Below are 19,360 nucleotides of genomic sequence, written 5' to 3' on the forward strand. Positions count from 1 at the left end.
CCGGTGTGCTGGAACAGTACCTTCGCTCCAATGGTACAGTCGGTCACGGCTTTCCCCGCCCACTCAAAAGAGCGATAATCTCAAACCAATGTGAGCCACGTTCATTTACACACAACTGAAATGGAATTTACTGTAGGCACCGGAACATCTCGTTTAACAGAACGAACTGTTCCTTTTGAGTAACTAAGAAGAATAAAAAAAGTAAAGTAAATAAATAAAAACCAATAGTTTTCTAGAATAACAGTATATTTTCAGACAATATGCTGAAAGATATCTTCCTGGAGGAGCCTTTCTCTTGAAATCTTAAATTCTTTAAACCACAGTTCTTAAAAATGTAAATCTCAAACTAAAGTCATGTGAAAAATGGGGCACTATGTCCAACATGTGGACATATAGCTGTCTACATGCCCGATGGTAATATGTCAAATAATCACGGGGCCTACAGCAGGCTTTTGTCACTGTGGTTATGAATGTACATGCTTCCACAATAGGAAAAAATGACTATGGTAGTTTAACTTCAAAGGGATGTGTACATTAAGGAAACTGTTGCTCTCAAAGAACAAAATAAAGACCAGATTTTCCACAGAGACAACATAGACAAAAATCAGAACTTCTAGGATAATATGCCTTGGACAAATGACTCCAAAGCTATATATATATATATATATATATATATATATATATATATATATATATATATATATATATATAACCCTGTAGATGCCAGATACTTGATGTGGAAAAAAATTAGGTCATGGCAAATTAATAACTTTTTCAAATTTGATATGTTTATCCTGTACAATTCAGCTAAAAAACTAATTAATTGGTTAAAAGGGAGTGAAAAAGTTGTATTAACCTTGTGGAAGTATTGTGCATACTTTTAGAGGATCAATTCATTAAAGCGCCTGATTAAATTTCAGCATGGAGTCCTCTCTGGTTGGAGGTGGTCAGCATAACAGATCTAGACCTGGTAATAATTAACCTCTCATAACGTCTGAAATCTATCAGATTGCAAGGTCAGGCCTTCTCCACAAATCTCTTCAACTCACCCGACAGATTTTCTGCATAAATTAGTTCACAACTCTGGCCACGCCATTCCAACTATCAGATTTTTTGCCCGTGATGTCATCGTTATATTAAATTGGATGTAGGCTTTTTCTCTTTGTGATGCTGAAAAAAAAATCCCTCCTAATCTTTCTTGCAGACACCAGGGGGAGTTTGTCCAAAACTGCTGAATAGTTGATATTTATATATACATACATACATATATATATGGGGGAAGAAATCCATGTTAAGAAAAGAAAACATTTAATCAATGTTCCCACACTTATTGACACTATAAACAATTCCTATGAAATGAATATAACCAAATCATAGTTTTAGTTAAACTTTAATTTCAAGTTGATCAGACTTTCTATTAGCTTCTAATTAGTAATCTGGGACTTTGTTTCTAACTGTGTCTATGTTCTAACTATGTAACTGTCAAGACACAGAAGACCCTTACTTTTTGCCAATGGCCAACAGGATGGATAAGAACATATCGTGTCACTGTGCACTATTAGCAGGATGGTAAGGGAGGCAAAGAAAATCTGCAAAGACTATTTTTAGTGAACTACAGTGACATATTGGGATTCAAAGAGTTTGCACACCAACCATTACTTGCTATTTGGATGTCCATATGTTGTTTGGGAGGTACGCTAGTAAAAAGCCTTTCCCATCCTACCATCACAAACACATGCATTTTTGCTAAACTGCACTTTGCTTTGGTCAGATAAAACAATAAATGAGCACAAACACCCCAGTAGAGTTTGGCATGACACAAAGGATGAATACCTTGTTTAAAAAAAACATGGGGAAAATACCTCATATCCACTGTTAGGTATGGTGGTATATGATACGGGCCTGTTTCTCTCCCAAAGACCATAGGAAACTTGTCAGAGTGAATGGCATTATGGACCTTAACAGAAACATCAATCCATCCATTATTTATACCAGCTTATCCGTGCAAGGTCACAGCTAAGGTAGTGCCTATCTGGACAGGTTGCCAGTCCAACCTAACAGCCATTTTTTAGACCGTGGGAGGAATCTGGAGTACCCAGAGAGAATCCGTGCATGAAAAAGGAGAACATGTAAACCCCATGCAGAAAGAAGACCCCAGGTCTTTTTGTATGCCAAATTTGCCTGAGAGCTGATATTTGGCTGCCAGTGTTTTTTTCAGCAGGATAATGATCCAAACATGTGGTTTAAAAGAAACAAAATCAACCTTCAGATTCCAACAGATTAAAGATATAGTTGGTAATCCTGTTCAGAAACACTTTTTTATGTCCTCAGACATAAATCCTATTAGAAAAAAACTTTTCTCTTAAGAGAAGAAAGCATTAGAGGGGAGCTAGGACTCAAGCCCATCTGGAGAATTTTTTTGATTGACTGTTAATTTGGAATATGCAAATACAAATCAATAAAAATGTTCATTTATCTTGTGTGAATAGGAGTGGTAAAATATTGGAAGAAAGGTTCATGCAAATTTAAGCAAATATTTAAAATGAATTTGCAAGAATGGCATTCCCACATTTCTGTCTTCTTTTGTAACTTTTATTCAAATAGTATCTTGTAACAAGAACATTTCCTCACCAAAATAATGAATCCATTGCTATAAAGCATTAGAAGCATTTTTGTAATAAGTTGATTATGTTTATGCCTTTGGACTTATTGTTCCATCACCACTTTTGCAGAAAAGTATCCTTGCCATAATAACCGATTTCACATAGTTTTCATCCTTTTCATATATCCTCACATCGGCAAAAGGATTGCCCCATGCAGGCCCTCTTCAAGCCGATGTCCATTCTGTTATTTATAAATATGATTTAAAACCAAACAAGATCTAATTTTATCTGCTGCAGTTTTACAGACTGACACTAGGTGGCACTCCGACCAAAGCACTGATGTGGGGTGCTTTAAAACTGACTTTTAAATTGAAGGGTTTGGTTCCCCAGGTACTTTTGTATCTAAAGTTATGTTTTTCATCTGAATTTCAAGATTATTTATTCTCTGCTTGTGTGATTGCAAGAGTAATAACCTCGTCCCTGAATGTTTTGCTTTTTTAAGACAAACTCAGCCTAAATTAACTGTTAATTGGGGGCATATTTAGAATGCCATGGTTTCTAGGTGTTTTTCCAGCACCCTAAAGCTTCAAGGTCCTTTCTGCAAATCTGTTACTTAAAAATTGTAAAGTTATAATGGTTTTAATTTAAGATAAAAAATGTATATCTTGTGCATTATACAGAAAGTACTTTGTGAATAAACTGCACCATTCAGTTGCCATTGGGTTATTTCATTCTGGAATAAACTAGTAGGGGAAACAATAGGCCAACATCCCACAAACCATAGCAACACCATGGTTGAAAACCAGGTCACTGGTTTGTGCCAAGACTACTTAGTGGTGGGGGTTTTAATTAGACGAACAATTTTGCCACCAAAGAAGCTTTGTTCCCCCTCCTGACCTGCCAGAAGTATTTCAGTGTAGCTCTTTAGCTTGAGAGGCTGACTTTTACGTTTATGTTCAATAGCCTCTGAACAATTGCTGTAATTCACTAAGATTAGAAATTTAATTGATTTCAATTTCAATGTGTTTCATTGGGTTTAAAAGGGAAAAACAAACAGTTTTTTTCTCAGTTATATGAAGCACTTGATAGTATTTCCAAGGTAGGTAACAATAATCTGAACATCAAATTTTATTTTGTCTGTTAAGTAACCAAAAGTTTTAAAGTTGGCTAACTCTTTAATATGAACAGAACCCACAATTATGACATTTTTAGTGTTATCTGTGGTCATTTCTATTGAGCTACAAAGAGGTAATTTCATCTCACCATTATGTAGGTCAGCCACACCAGCTGGAAAGTCAGGGCTTCACTTTTTATTTGTAGTTGGACCAAATTTTTCATGGCTGATAAAACTACAATCAAGTGTGTCAGCCTCGTGTTGTTTGTGAGGGGGCAAGCAAGCAGATGTATGATAGCATAATCTTCCTTTTTTTACAGAATCAAAATGTTCATGTTGGTTTAATGTTGCACACATTAGTAATTTTATTTTTATATCCATATGTAATAGTAGAGGGTTGATATTCAGCAGTTAGCTATGAATTAGACATGTACAGTGTTTGCAAAAATATTCATATTTTGTGACATTTTGTCATGTTACAACCACAAAGTTCAATGTATTGAATTGGGATTTTATATCACAAATTAACGCAAAGTAATGTATAAGAATATATATATTTCTTTAGATCTCTTACAGTTAAGGGTCTGCAAAATGAGGTGTGCATTTCTATTCAGTCGTGTCAATGCTCTGCAGAATCAACTTTTCCTGCAAGTACAGGTGCAAGTCTTTTGGGATATGGGTCTTCCAGCCTTATACATTTACATGGACATTTTTTCCAAATTTCTCTGTGGAATAGCTAAAACACAATCAGATTGGATTATAATTATCTTTATATAGAATCTTTCTAGTTTTGTCATAGATTTTTTGATATGGGTTTTAAATTTTACTAGGCAATTCTAACGTGTGAATATGTTTGACCATGACAATGGAGCACTGGTTGAATGTTTAATGAATGTTGTACTGGAATGTAACCTTTCACCCCATTCTCAAATCTTTTGAAGCCTCTAACAACTTATCATCTGCAAATGCCCCATATTTAGCTCCATGCATTTCCAAACCACTCTGACCACAATTCTTGTCCCTGCAGGTAACTCTCATCCCCACAGTATAATACTGCTGCCAATTTATTTTACCATGGCAACGATGTGTTCATGGAGATAGGCAACAAAAGTTTTTTTTCCCCCCACAACCAGGGTATTATTTGTAGGAAGAAATGTTAAATCTAGGTCTCATTGACCCGAACACACATCGTTTTGTTGTCGATGATATGGTTTGTGTCAAACTGCAACAGGATTTTCTTTGAACTTTCCTTCAACCATTGCTTCCATCTAGTAAATCTTCCACAAGGCCAAATTTGTGAACAGCACGACTAATAGTTGTCGGGTCAACAGATTCTCCCAACTAAACTCTGGATATTTACAGCCCCTCCAAAGTTACCAAGGGCTTTTTGGCTGCGTTAATAGTTTCTTGCTTGGTGCCGCTGACAAGTGGAATTCAATTAAAGTGTAATAAATAGATCTGGGAACCTGATATTCAAGCCAGATACGAAGTTACACTTAAAGGATTTATTAAAAGAGTATAGAAGATGGGCTGAACAGATATTGGCAGGACAGGTTGATGATGGCTGATGGCAGGAGTGAAATGAGACTAACCTGATTGATGACTAAGGCAGGTTATGACCAGAGTAGAAGCTGATAAATATCCAGAGAGGGCAGAGCAAGTACTAGATCCTGACAGGAGCACACCACCAAGCTGGCAGAGCACACAAGCACTAGAGTGTTGATCTAGAGTAGCCAAGGTGAGCACACAAACACAGAATCTGTTGGCGGCGCAACACAAACGCTGGAGTAGAATCATGCAGGCAGAGAGATGAGACGTTGTGACACTGACTGACTGTGAGAGGCCGACATATACAGGTGGCGTCCCAGGTGGACCGGCTGGATAATAATTAGTCAGTGGCAGGTGGAGCTGATTATGGTGACTGAGAAGAGCGTGGAGCATGGAATGGGGGATAATGGTCAATCAGCCCCAGAAATACGAACAAAGGGCCCAATCATGACATAAAGATTGGAATAATTTTCATTTTAAAAGTATTTAAATGATTACAAAGTATGTCAAGTCAGGGCAGTTAAAACATAGTTTAACAGTTGGGTGTTTAAATCAATTGTATTCACATGCAAAACAGATTTCTAGAGATTATGTGTGGGTTTCATAAAACTAACCTGCAGTTTGGAAAACATAATTGTAAAAGTAGCAGTCCCAATTTATTTAACACTCAAAGTCAATCATGTAAATGTTCTACTTTTTTTTTAAGGAAATGTCCGGTCTGTCTCGGAAATGTTAAATAAGTTAAAAGAGAAACAAGCTGTTCACAATATTCTAATTATAATGGTAGAATTTTCTTACATTTTTCCTCGTTGTGACAGAATGTAATGTAATTTGTGAGGAGAAAAGCTGTTGTAAGTCTGCGCAACACCAGGGTTCACTGTTGCTCCAGACACATTTCCACTCTGATGTCAAATGCAGAACCTTTCTACTGCATCTGTAATGTAAACTCACCCTTATTCGATGAGCAGCCCTCATTGCAGTTTCCCTTTCAAAGCACCAGTTAACATTTTTCCTACTCTGAGTGCCTTTTCGTCTGACCTCAGCATGTTACTCTCTCTGCATCAATGGAATTCCTTTATTTATGTATTTTCCACCATAACCACTACATGTAATTGAACCACCACACTTCTTTGCTCAAGTATACCTGTGCATTTCCCATTTGAATCTTTTGTCCCTCTGTTGTGCTGGGTAGGCAATGGGGGTCCACAAAGAAGCCGAACTCTAAGTTAGACCTTAAGAGTCAGCCTGAGCGCATGTCCTTGAAAGAAATTCAGATCTTTTAAACGAGGCATCCTTCAGAGAAACAAGGTTGCATTATGCATGCAATCTATTATTAATGGTCCTGAATCATGTTACGACCTGACATGGGCCCATATGGCCTGATACTCTTTCTAACTTGTCCCTTACAAATGACCACGTTCAGACAGCTGCTTTTGAATGAGGGGTTCAATCTTTGCGTGCTGCAGTTGATTTCTTCTTCATTTTGGGTTAGATGAGATCTGCTATTATTCCTGCAGGTATGCTTTTTTATTAAGGGGTGTTTTTTCTTTCTTCTCATAAACACCTTGAATTAAAAAAACAGAGATTTTGCTTTCGTGATTTACAGTTAAATCCTGCGTTATTTCTGTTGTTAAGAGCTACATTAATTTTATTGATCCTTTAAAGCGATCCAATTAAAACTCTTTGCTGCGCCTTCCCAAGAGTCTATTGGCTGAGGGGTGATCTCAGTTCTCCAGGGCCCCGCCTCCATCTGTCAGGCTCTGCGTTGGTACAGCACCGTTGATGCAAGTAAAATACTGCAATCTAACTTTCTACTTCAGGGTTGGATGGACTTTCCCCAAAGGAAAAAAAGAGAGGCAGAAAACGAACCAGTGAGCGTAACTCGAGCAAGACGTACCCAAACTCCAACGATTTGAGCATTTACCCCCACTTTTCCCGAGCTCCTCTTTTTTTTTTTTTTTTTTTTTTTACAGTATGAAGTGCAGTTATGGCAAGGAGTAGCAAGTCAGCAGCAAGGACCCTGGAGGATTTGACGCTAGATTCTGGTTATGGTGGAGCCGCAGACTCCTTCAGGTCGTCCAGTGCGTCGCTGTGCTGCTCAGAGGCACATGGGGGTAATTACTGGCATTTAACCGACTCAATGCACAGTCGACACAACAGTCTGGACACTGTTAACACGGTCCTGGTTGAGGACGCCGAGATCCTGGAGTGCAGCGGGCAGTGCGCTAAACTACCCGAGCTTGAGGATGTGCCGTGGAGCCTCGGGGAAGTGGCAAGCGCGCTGAACAAGGACGAGGAGATGAGCCTTCCGACCCCCCCTCAGGACGTCCTGCTCAGGCTCTCGGTGCTGGTCAGCCGCGTCCTGGTCAGGGTCGCCAAGGAGGCGCAGCGCCTGAGCCTGCGCTACGCCAAATGCACTAAATACGAGATACAAAGTGCCACAAAGATAATCCTGTCATGGAGCGTCTCGATGAGCTGCATCGGCGCGGCCGTCAGTGCCTTGTCCATGTACAACATGACCACGGAGGAGGACAAGTTCAGCCGCGGCAAGTCGGCGCGCTGCGGGCTCATCTTCAACGTGGGAAAGTTCTTCAGGTGGATGGTGGACAGCAGGGTGGCGGTCAGGATCCACGAGCACGCGTCCATCTACCTGGCAGCGTGCATGGAGAGCCTTTTCCGCGAGGTGTACGCGCGGGTGCTGCGCAGTGCGCTGCTGGAGCGCGACAACGGGATCCCCAAGTTCACGGTGGAGCTGTTAGAGCAGGCCATCAACGGCGACGCAGAGCTGTGGGGGTCCGTGCAGCCCTGGCAACACCTGATCTGTGGGAAGAATGCCAGCGGTGAGTTATGAAGGCTGCAAGTCCATGCAACAGGGTGTTTCTGCACTTCAGCACTACACACTATCTATCTATCTATCTATCTATCTATCTATCTATCTATCTATCTATCTATCTATCTATCTATCTATGATAGTAATGAGTTCTTTTCTGGAGGTTTAGTTATTTCTATCCTCATTATGCTAATTAATGGTGATATTTAACCTTAATGGCTGCAACCGCAATACTATAAGAGTGTGCAGACAGGTAATGAATGACTGGGTAGAAATGTGACGTGAGAGGGGAGGGGAAAGGTGTAATTCTTCTCCACCTTGCCTCCTTCTCTCTCCAGGCATTTTAGACACAATTGCCATGATATCAATCTTACGCACATGCAGTTGTTTTCTTAATGTGCATACTGATAAGGATAGGGCCTATCAGTGATTCATTCACAGTGCTTTTTGTCAAAGGACCCCTCCCAGTTGGTCTCTTTCAGTGATGCTCTGCAGAAGTGTGTTTTTTTCCCTCCCACCTAAGGAGGAAGAGTGGGTTCTCAGTCATTCCTGTATTTAGTTTCTAGTACTGACAGATTCGCAAAATACTTGCCAGATTCCAAGTTCACGTCTTTGCTTTAAAATTTAAGTTCACTCCTGCTTTACCTTTAATATGTCAGAAACCACTTCAACAAAAGCCTGCTCTGTAATGATGGATGTTCTTCTTGCAACAGGTTTACATAATGAAAAGCCTTTTGGGACTTGTGTGCTGCCATGCATTATGCAGAGTGATGTAAATACAATTGAGCTACACAGTGAAAGGGAGAGGGGTGGGGAGCTAGACAGCTCTGACTGTTTTTATGAATCACTTAGAGAAACCTGTCATTGTGTGCAGAACGGTTTACCTTTATTTTCTTTCCATTGCTTTTGTACTTCAGGCTGGTTAGGCGCACGTTTTCATTTCTGAGAGCTGTGCAGAATTGTCAAACGTTCTTTCGACAGCTGGAGTGAAATTTACACAATGGTCACATCTGGCAAACACAATCCAGAGACAAGTGGCATGTAGTTAGATATCAATGCCAATATGTGTTGAGTATGTGCACTGTTTTGCTGACTTGAATGTGCATGGGAAACTCTGTCGCTCCCTTGGCCAGTATCCAAGCCTCCACCTCTGGAAAATGTGTGGACATCGTCCATCAGTGCATGGAAACGTTGAACAGGAATTAGACGCATACAAAACATCTCGAACATGTGGAATATTGACATAATCCTCAAGGCCGGAAAAGTGGCATAAAACCCAAGTTTTGTCACCAAGTGTGATGTAGACCAAAACTCATGTTTTAAGTACTTTGCTGTAATAGTGGAACAAATTCTGATGGACAAATTAAAAGGTTGCCTGTCCTTATGAACCATATACTCCTGTCTCAGCTTTAAGTAGCTTTTAGTCATTGTTTTGTTTTGACTCACATTGTTGCTGTTTTTTTTTTGATGCACTCTAACTTATTAATGTCATTTTTTGAGGGTTTTTAGTCAAAGGCCTGTTAAAAGCTGACCCCACTCTACATGCAGCGTAACATAACATAAAACACAATAGGTTAACAAAAATCTAATGGGCTTATGCAGTCCAGAAAACGTGTTTTCAATTTGTATTTAGTTGCCAAAATCTAAGCTGGAGCTTGCCTGTCATGTCTGAATTCTTCTGAAGTGTCCGACTTGGCAAGTCCCAGAGCAACCTTAAATTTCAAAATCCATTATAGCTGTAATATTATTTAAATACTAGAGAGCTGGTTTATAGAACAGTATGTGCTTCTGATTGTTTATATCATATTAAGTTAGTTGCACACATAGTATTGACATCATCCATTTGTGATTTGGTATGGGCTGCTTAACAGTTTCAAGGTTCACCACAATATGAAAAAGGCATGGTTTCAGAAATACAAAAAAATCTCTGTCATACCATTTCTGCTGTATAGGTGATTCTTTTTTTAAATATAAATATTACATCTGAGAGAAAGTGGAAGTCAAAATCCCTCTGGTCTTGTGCAACTGCAGCATCATGACCCCTCCCTCCCATGCACCTTTGAACAGCAGCTCAAGTTCTATGATGGCTGGAGGAGGTGAGCGTCAGTTGTCAAAATAGACCCCTTGCAACCACGTGACTCCGTTACCCAGAACCCCTTGCGTGGCGGCCATATTGGTTGGCACGCCATTTGACGAAATGACTAGTTCTCCACGTATTTTTCTTCTTTAGATAACGTATCACAAGATCGTTTTAAGAGTAAGTTTAAGGTTGATGGTATCAGATTGCCAGATCCACACAGCAAAAGCCTGAAGGGACGGAGCGAGTCTGAAATGCTCGCCAAGGGTTTCGTACCGCGACACAGCTGCTTTATAAACACGCAGGCCAGTATGGACAAGAGAGCACGAAAGCCCCTGAAACCACTGGACGGCTACAATTATTTTATATCAGGAAAAAGGCTCCATCAAACGCCCGCGACGCCATGAGGGATTAAGCGGGTCAGAAAATGGATGGATGGATGTTCAGACATGTTTGTGTAACAGCAGAAAGCAGAGAGGAAGACCCGCCCGGTAGGTTAAAAAAACATCACCCACTACGGATTATTTAGGTGTTTTTGTCTTGTTAAAATGGGTGGGGGTGTCGGCGACATTGCAGCATAAACACAGACATACTAGCGCCCGTGAACGGGCGGAGGGGAGGTGGCGATCGTTACACTGGCCGGAGAGCCGCCGCTGTCTGGAGCAACAGGAAGCGGGTGCTGCTCCAGACAGCGGCGGAGACAGCAGACAGCGGCGGCTCTCCGGCGGCGGAGACAGCAGACAGCGGCGGCTCTCCGGCCAGTGTAACGATCGCTACACGGGCCGGAGAGCCGCCGCAGCCGCCGCGGCTGCTGCCTCCGCCGCCGCCGGAGAGCCGCACCCGCTTCCTGTTGCTCCAGACAGCGGCGGCTCTCCGGCGGCGGAGACAGCGGCGGCTCTCCGGCGGCGGCAGCAGCCGCGGCGGCTGCGGCGGCTCTCCGGCCCGTGTAGCGATCGTTACACTGGCCGGAGAGCCGCCGCTGTCTGAAGCAGCAACAGCTACACGGGCCGGAGAAGCCGCTGTTGCTGCTTCAGACAGCGGCGGAGGGGAGGTAGCTATCGCTACACGGGCCGCTGCTCCGGCCTGTGTAGCTATCGCCACCTCCCCTCCGCCGCTATGAACAATGACTAGAGCAGAATTAAGTTGTAATTTACCGGAGATGAAGTGTAGACTGCAAATTCTCTCGTAGAATGATCGCTCCCCCAGTCCATTGGGAGTGTCTGCCTGCGCTCTTTTCATTGAAAATATCCAATTCTTTCTTCTTTCCTCATCCTTCGGTAAACGACAGAAACGTACATCCAACGATTTGGAATGCCTCTCTGTGCAACCGGGAGCACAACAAGTCGTAGGCATTGTTTAGATTCCAAAAATAAACTAACTAAAAGTACGCTCTAAATCACCCGTTTTGTCATGTAGTAGATGGGCTGTCAGGCTAGCCTGCCCACCAAGATGGAGGCGCGCACCCCCGATCACGTGACTGTGACGTCAGATGCAAGGGGTCTATTACGCTGTAATCTGACACCTGGGCTCCCTTTCCGTTTCTTTTTATGTTGTTTTTTGTGTGCATGCGTTGCGTCTATACCCGCCCCTTTTCACCATATGGCCCCACGCAACTACTAACAGTAAAGCTTTTTAAAATCATGTCATCTTCGAAGCTTGGGCATGTCAACAAACAGCGGCATGTCATTGTTATTCCTGATTGCTGCAAAGCACAAATCAGACGACAGTCTTTTCCACTAATGGCGAGGAGCAAAATAACTGGCCTGCAACAGCCGTACTAATTTCATGACTTTAATCAGACTTTGATGTACTGCTTGGAGGAAAGGGCTTCTGCTTTGCAGCCCTATTCTGTAGCCTGGACACATACAGAATACAGGAGCTTTCTGTCAAATGTGGAGTAGTTTTTGTGAAAACGATTTTCAATTGACTCATACAAATAGTTATCAGCTTTTTAACCTTTGTCTATGGGCAAAAATTACCCCAAAAAAATGCATACTCCATGAAATCTCTACTTTTTAGAAAGTAGATGCCATCGCATACTTTGAATATAACTGGCCTTGTCACCTGCACTTACCTTTGTAGAATTACTCTGGAAATGAAACTTTGAAAATAAATCTTGCTTAAAATGACCAGTTTATCTGAAGTAAAGTTTAGTTAATAAATGACACGCCACACAAAGGTTTTCGGCCAAGTTGTCTTGACAAATGTCAACATTTTTTATTTGTTTCTGTTTCTTTTATGTACTATCTATACCATCATACAATTCGTTCATTGCTGCAATACATCCTGCTGTTACATATGCTTACACAATTCATATTACATACACTTTTTCTGTACATATAAAATGCTTTTTTTTCTTGTATGCTGCTACATGCCTGACAAACGACAAATAATTGTGTTTATAATGTTTCTCTTTTGTCTTCTGTTTGTACTCCGAGCCTAGTAATGAAATTTTACTCATGTGTACATTGTGACAGTGCAGTTGAATAACAGTATAGTCTGTCTAAGTGCTAAATTCTGAATGCAAAGACTGTCAAGCATGGGCAATATAACAGGGAGGTTAATGGAGCTTTGGTGGCTGGTGGGCTTAAAGGGACAGTGCATAATTTGGCTTTTAATGAGCAAAAATCAAGTATTGGTTTTATAAATACATATTCTGGCAAAGTCTAATAACATCACATCAAAAATGAAAGCGTTCTCATAACTTGGAATTAGTAGTTTATATATATACATAGGTGTCGGTGCATCCTCTTGGAGGCACCATGTTGCAACACTTTTTCTGATTTCAGTAGCCGAAAGGGGACAAACTTGTCAAGCATACGTATTTTCTTCTATCTGTCTTCTATATGAGGAAGGGCTGTCGGTGGGAGTAACCAAGAAAAGAAAAAGAAGTAATAAAACTGGAGAAAATGAGAGTCAATATCAGCGTAGCTATTATTACCTGGTAGAGTGGAGTGGAGATAATTCATGAGGGAGCGGGATTCAAAATGGATTCTGAGGTTGCAGGCTTTCTGCTGGATAAGTAAGTTAATTCAATATAAGAGTGAAGTTTATTTTTGCCGTGACATTAGAAACAGGGCACTGTAGTCCAGCAACTATTCTGTCATCCCTGCATAGACGGCTGGTTTGTTCGTCTTCTCTCCCTCTCAGGGAGTATGTGGGATGGAGGCGGAGGGATATCAGCCAGCTGGTTCACTGTCTTTGGTTCACAGCGAGACCTGGTCTCTTTACTTGTGTTTATAGTCGCTTTTCTAGAGCCTAAATAAGCAACTGTGTGTTCAGAAACGAGCCGAAAAAACAAGTGGATTTGGCAACAGTGCCAAAAAAACCATTTCACACGATGACCGTAGCTATTAGCTATTAGCAGTAGCTAATACACGGAGGACATGTTGACATTGTCACATTTATGATATTCCGCATCTTCCGTAGTAGTTATTATGGGCTTAATGGCGAGGTTGTTTGTAATTCATTTAGCGCACCACTAAACGGTGCACCAGTGTGAAAATCTTACACACTGGAGCTTTAAGTGGAGGTGGGCCCCCAAATGAAAAATTCTGCTCAGGGCTTTAAACAACCGTGGGCCGGATCTGTATCAAACAATTCAATTCAGTTTAATGTATTGCAATTCACTCCATTGTTTTACTATAGTGCCAATTCACTACAACTATCGTTTCAAGACAGAAAAGAACAACAACAACAACCCCAGTCATTTCAGAGTCTTTGTTCCCATTTAAAACCTATTGTTGTTATATTTAGGCCAATTCCTATTATTATATAGAAATTTCAGGTTAAGATAAATGATTGTCAGTGGATTATTTGGCAACATGTTAAAGAGTGTAAGATTTATTCTAAAATGACCCTTCTGCTTTCGTCTTCAGCGACAGGGAAAGCTAAAACACTGTCATTCTTTTTCTTCTTCTGCTAAAACCGAATCAGTAAAGTGGAGGCTGGATTGACCTTAAAAGAGCCTCTGCCCGCCAAATTGAACCCCGTCTCCCTCCATTCATTCTATCTGTCTCTCTATGCCAAGTGGGAGTTACTGAGGTGATTTTTTCCTATTAGGCCATGGCACTGGTGACCCAGCTTTGCGAGGAGGCTTTTATGAATATCTTTATTGCATCTCATCCACCAAAGACGCTTTCCATTTCTGTGCTGTCAAAGATCCAATAAGGTTGTTACCTCAGCGGGTGCCTTCCCGTCTTGTCTTTATCTTAGTAATGAGGTTACGAGGGAGAAAAGTAAGCACACACCCTGAACAATTTCAAATATACTTAAATAAGAAAATGCTTTATCTTCGTTGAAAGCTGATGATATTTTTGTGTTCCTTCATTCTTTTTATCAAGGTGATTATTTAAACAGATGGCAATTTTAAACTTTTAAGAAACTAGGACTCACTTTAACAATCAATATCAGGATGTAAAAAATTATACACACATTTTCAAAGGGTGAAACTATTTATTTTTTAAACCCCTGGAGGTATAGCATACACTGATTGGGCATAACATTAAGACCATTAAGATGTTACACGAATAACCCTGATTGTCTGATGATCTCTTTATCATATATTAGCAGGTGGGATATTAGGGAGCAAGTAAAAATTTATTCTCAAACTAGATGTGTCAGAAGCACGATGAACGGTCAAATGTAATGACTTGAACATCATTGAGAAGGGTCAAATTGTGCTGGCTAGGCAGCTGGGTCTGTGGATCTCCAAAACTACAGTTCTTGTAGGGTATTACTAGTTTGCGGTCTTCAGTATCTAACAAAAGTGGTCCAAAGAAGGAGCAGGGGTGAACTGATCACAGAGACACGTGCATTAATGCTCATTGGTGGATGATTGGGATTAAAGGCTGGCCTACATGGTCCAATCAAACAGAAAAGTAATTGTGGCTCAAATTGTTGTAGAAATTAATGTTGATTCTAAGTGACAATACACTGTGGGTCAGTGTTGGTTTCATATGAAACATAACAGTCAGGATGCCCAGGCTAAGCGTTCTCTGTTGGAGTCCTTATGATACTTTGGTGAGGCTGCAAAAGACAATTTTATTTATTTATCAGCTTTTATTTACTTATCAGCACTTATCATTGATTAATATAAATGATATTTCTTCCAAAAAAGCAGTTTTTATAAATTATTTTCATAACATATTTTAGCATACCGCAATATGAAATGGAAACTAATTGTTACACTTTAAAATATGAATTGCATGTATAAAGTGCTACTTCCAGCATTACATTATTATTTATGTATTTAAACCTTAAAGAGCCTGAGTTCCAAGAATGTCAAATATGATTACTCTAAGCTGAACACACACACACACAAAAATGCACCTTATAGTTCAAATATAAAAATAGACACTGCTATAACTGATGATTAATTGTCTTGTTTAAATGTGATTAATCTAGATAGGCACCTTATCTACTCAATTAGGTGTGATTAAAATAGGATAAAGTAAAACTAATTTGGGCTTCTGCAAAATAACACATATTGGCACCGGTAGGCTAACCTTACTCTTGCCAGATGGATTTCATTCCACAGAGTTCCACACATCCATCTGGGATTGCTCCATTGGAAATGTATTTCCATCAGGCCTTATCAGAAATCCTTGCATGTGATTGGATAAACCTGTCATCTTTACTGATGGGCAACAAGCTTTGGCCAAACCCGGTCGGGGAGAAGGGTGAACAAATCGTTTCCACTAACAAAAACCTTAAAAGTTGTTCTCTGGTGGTGTTTTAAAGAGTTAATATTCGGTAGATTGGACAACACCGATGAAACAGCCGCAACAATGTTACCGCTTGCTTCCTCGCTGCAAGCCGCCATTGCTGTCTGACTCCAAACAGTCGCTTCCCTGATACGTCACATCTACAAAAATCCCGCCCTTGCTATTCTGATTGGCTCGTCCATTTTATGTGGTATTGAAATCCCTCCCAATGGCAGCGATTCCAGATGGATGTGTGGAGCAATGTGGAGCTCTGCAAAACAACATCCATCTGGTGAGAGTCAGGTTACCAGCAAGCAGGTATCACCCCAGAATAATTGGAAAACAAAGCAGACAGTTGATGGGTCTAATCTTGCATAACAATCTGCAGCTTTTAAAAAATCTTACAGCTTTCAGAACTACATTTATCATTATCTAACTTGAAGGATTTTAATATTTTAGCTCTCCTTGGCCTTTTAAAGTTTGAAAAACTAAGCATTGTTGCCGACCATATAGAGTATTTCATGGAAACAACGCTCACTAACTACTATGGCCTCTTCCATCAGGATAAAGCACAGTTGGTAATTAACCTTTAAACCAGGCAGGTGGCCATATTTATTATGCCTAGTCAGTTTACCTTGATTGTATGCATTTGTGTAATCAAATTTTCAAGTCATATAGAGCTCTCAACAGACTAAATATAATCAACACTAAGGAGTCTGTGAAGGCAACCGAAAAGAAACCTGAAATTTGAAAATATTATTTATTGCAATTGTTATTATATTCATTTACAAATGTTTTAAATTGAATGTAAATGCTAGAAGGCTTCTGTGCCACCCTTTGTGGCAACACCTGCCATCAAGTTTTGGTAGTGACTGACAATTGATTTTTACATTGCTTTGGGTTTTTGAGCATGTATTTAGGTTTCCGAAGCAGCATCTCAATCATAGTTACATACAGATTTTTACAAGGGTTTTCACAAAACCTGTTTTCTTTTTGGCAAATGTGGAAATATTAACCTCTATTTCATTTTTTCTCAATTTCTGGATTATGGCTCTCACTGGGGTTCTCTGGTGTCAGACGTTTTGGCATCCTGTCTGAAATTCATTCATAAAATGACATGACGTGTGGCCTTTTCAGGTCTTACTATGTTCTATTTCCTGTTGTCACACAGAAGAGTAGATAGTCTTCATTGTCCTGCAGAAATAATCTTTTTTTTTCCCTTCTCTTTTTACACATCCTTTCATATTCCAAGATGCAGGTATAAATCATTTAAACATCTCGAGTATATATATATATATATATATATATATATATATATATATATATATATATATACTGTGTGTATATATATATGATTTGTCTGAGTGCTTTGTATTCATAAATGTGAGTTATTATAAATGTTAGATTTTTTTTGTTGTTGTAAATATTACCATTGAGACTGGAACAGTAAGAGACCGCTCTACCTCTGTAAGACAGAGGCCTAATTATACAAGAAGTTTATAAGACATCAATGCAAAAAACAATGCTTTGTTACAGGAATATTTTTTTTTTCATTGTCAGTTAGCTTAAAAATGTGATTATTCCTTGTAATGTGAAACTAATGGTAAGACACTGGATACAGAGTACATTATAAAATATGCATGGGTCTTTCGCTTTGCATATCATCAGTTTTAAACACACAGAAAAATGTATGTCCTTTGTTTCATGAATTAATACGTCAGGCTTTAGCCTAGAATCCATAACTACTGTGTTCTATAAGATCTGTTTTCATCCACTGCTGCGGTCACGCTTTGGCACATGCAACATATGGCTGCCCCCCTCCTGACTACACACAAACCCAAAACACACAGCGCCATATACGCATATACATCAAGACGTCAGGGGCTCCTCTCACCATGTCTGACTCAGTGTTGTTTGCAAGTAGGTGTTGGGTTTCCCTACTTCAGCTCTGGGTTCCTGTCAGAACAGGAAACTGCTCTATATGGTAAAATATTTCTTGTGACTCCTATCAGAACCAGGACACAAGGACTCTTTAATATTCCTAAAGGCGTGTGCATGTCACAGAAAATGAATTTAGTGGAACCTTATATCCAGTGCTCACGGATCTGTGTCACCCTGAGGACAGGTTTTCAATCTCACTCACAGTTGTGACACAACTTTCAAGTTCAGGCAGTGCTGATTTGGTTAAAATACTCAAATGGTTTTTCCGTTTTTTTTTTATTCTTGGAACTTTAACTCAAGTGAAGAAAGGTAGATAAAGGACATCACTTTGCAAAACCTATTTTTTTTTGCCATGGTTTGGCTTATGTTTTTAAAACGGACACATAATAAATGTACACGAAGTGTGACGAATATAAAAGTCTAACTACTTGACTCAAAATTCAAGAAACCAGTGAGAGATAGTATGCTTCTTTAGAATGTATACCTGAAATTATGTGGGGAAGATAGCTTTAAATTATGCATTAGACACATGCAGAGTTTTGCAGAGATGATAATCATCTTTAGCCACTATGACATGAAGAATTTTATTTCTGTATGTCTCTTCCATATCTGCGGAGGAATTTGGATCCACTTTTCTTCATAAAGTTGCTTCATTTCATTGAAGTTTGCTGACATTCATGTGTGGTGCGTTCGGACCGACCGCGGTGACTACAAATTTTCCACCTGCACCGAGTGGTGTTCACTGCTGTACATTTCGCATGCACACAGTTCAACATCGGTTTCACCGCGAGTCACCGCGTCATCAAATAGGAGGAGCTTCTATCCGCTTGTCTGTTCAACTCAACATGGCGGACCGGGATTTTGCCAAGCAAGTCACGGCGCTGCATTTGGGGTAAAACAACGGCGTCCCTGCTATGGCGCTCAGACAGAAGCACCGGGAGAGGAGCAGAGGGGAGAAGGGCAAGAGGCCAAGATAAAGACCACACAACTCGGTCGAAGAAGCGCCGACTGGCCTCGCCCGCGATGGAGGTCAGACAGAAGCAGCGGGAGAGAGCACAGCAAGAGGCCGACAGACAGATTACCCGACCCGCCCACAGAAGCGGCGGCTGGTCGGTCCAGTTCTGGAGCTACAAGAGGAGGACGACTGATGAATGATTTAACAGTAACAAATACCACCTACTAAATTGGGAGAATCTAATTAAATATGCAGATTCTGTCCTGGTTTACAAAATCCTTAACGGGTTAGCTCCACCTCCCCTAAAAGACTTTGTAAAGAGGAATAATAGGACAACCAGAGCTGGCAACCTGTCACTGAACGCACCATTAAGCTCTGAATGCAGCATCTCTACAGGTTGAGGTCAGGACTGATGCTGCTGTGTTTGTAATCATTGTCCTGTTGAAAACCCCAAAATCAGGTCAAACTATTGATCAGAAGGCCTTATTCAGTGGCATACAAAAGTATTCATACACCTTAAACCTTTCCACATTTTGTCACATTACAAGCAGAAAACATAAATGCATTTTATTGGGATCATGCATAAT

The 19,360-nt window shown here is 40.3% G+C and overlaps 1 protein-coding gene across 1 annotated transcript in view; it reads left to right on the forward strand.

Moving 5' to 3' along the window:
• Positions 1 to 6,524: 6,524 nt before the first annotated feature.
• The window catches only part of LOC105917724 (ankyrin repeat and BTB/POZ domain-containing protein BTBD11-A), a 58,618-nt gene continuing 45,782 nt past the window's right edge, over positions 6,525 to 19,360 (forward strand). The window contains exon 1 of the mRNA XM_036131030.1: positions 6,525 to 8,105. Coding sequence (XP_035986923.1) covers positions 7,253 to 8,105 — 853 coding nt within the window. The 5' untranslated portion in view covers positions 6,525 to 7,252. The remainder of the gene's footprint in view (positions 8,106 to 19,360) is intronic.

This window comes from Fundulus heteroclitus, unplaced genomic scaffold (genome assembly GCF_011125445.2).
Source record: "Fundulus heteroclitus isolate FHET01 unplaced genomic scaffold, MU-UCD_Fhet_4.1 scaffold_400, whole genome shotgun sequence".
Taxonomy (NCBI): Eukaryota; Metazoa; Chordata; class Actinopteri; order Cyprinodontiformes; family Fundulidae; genus Fundulus; species Fundulus heteroclitus.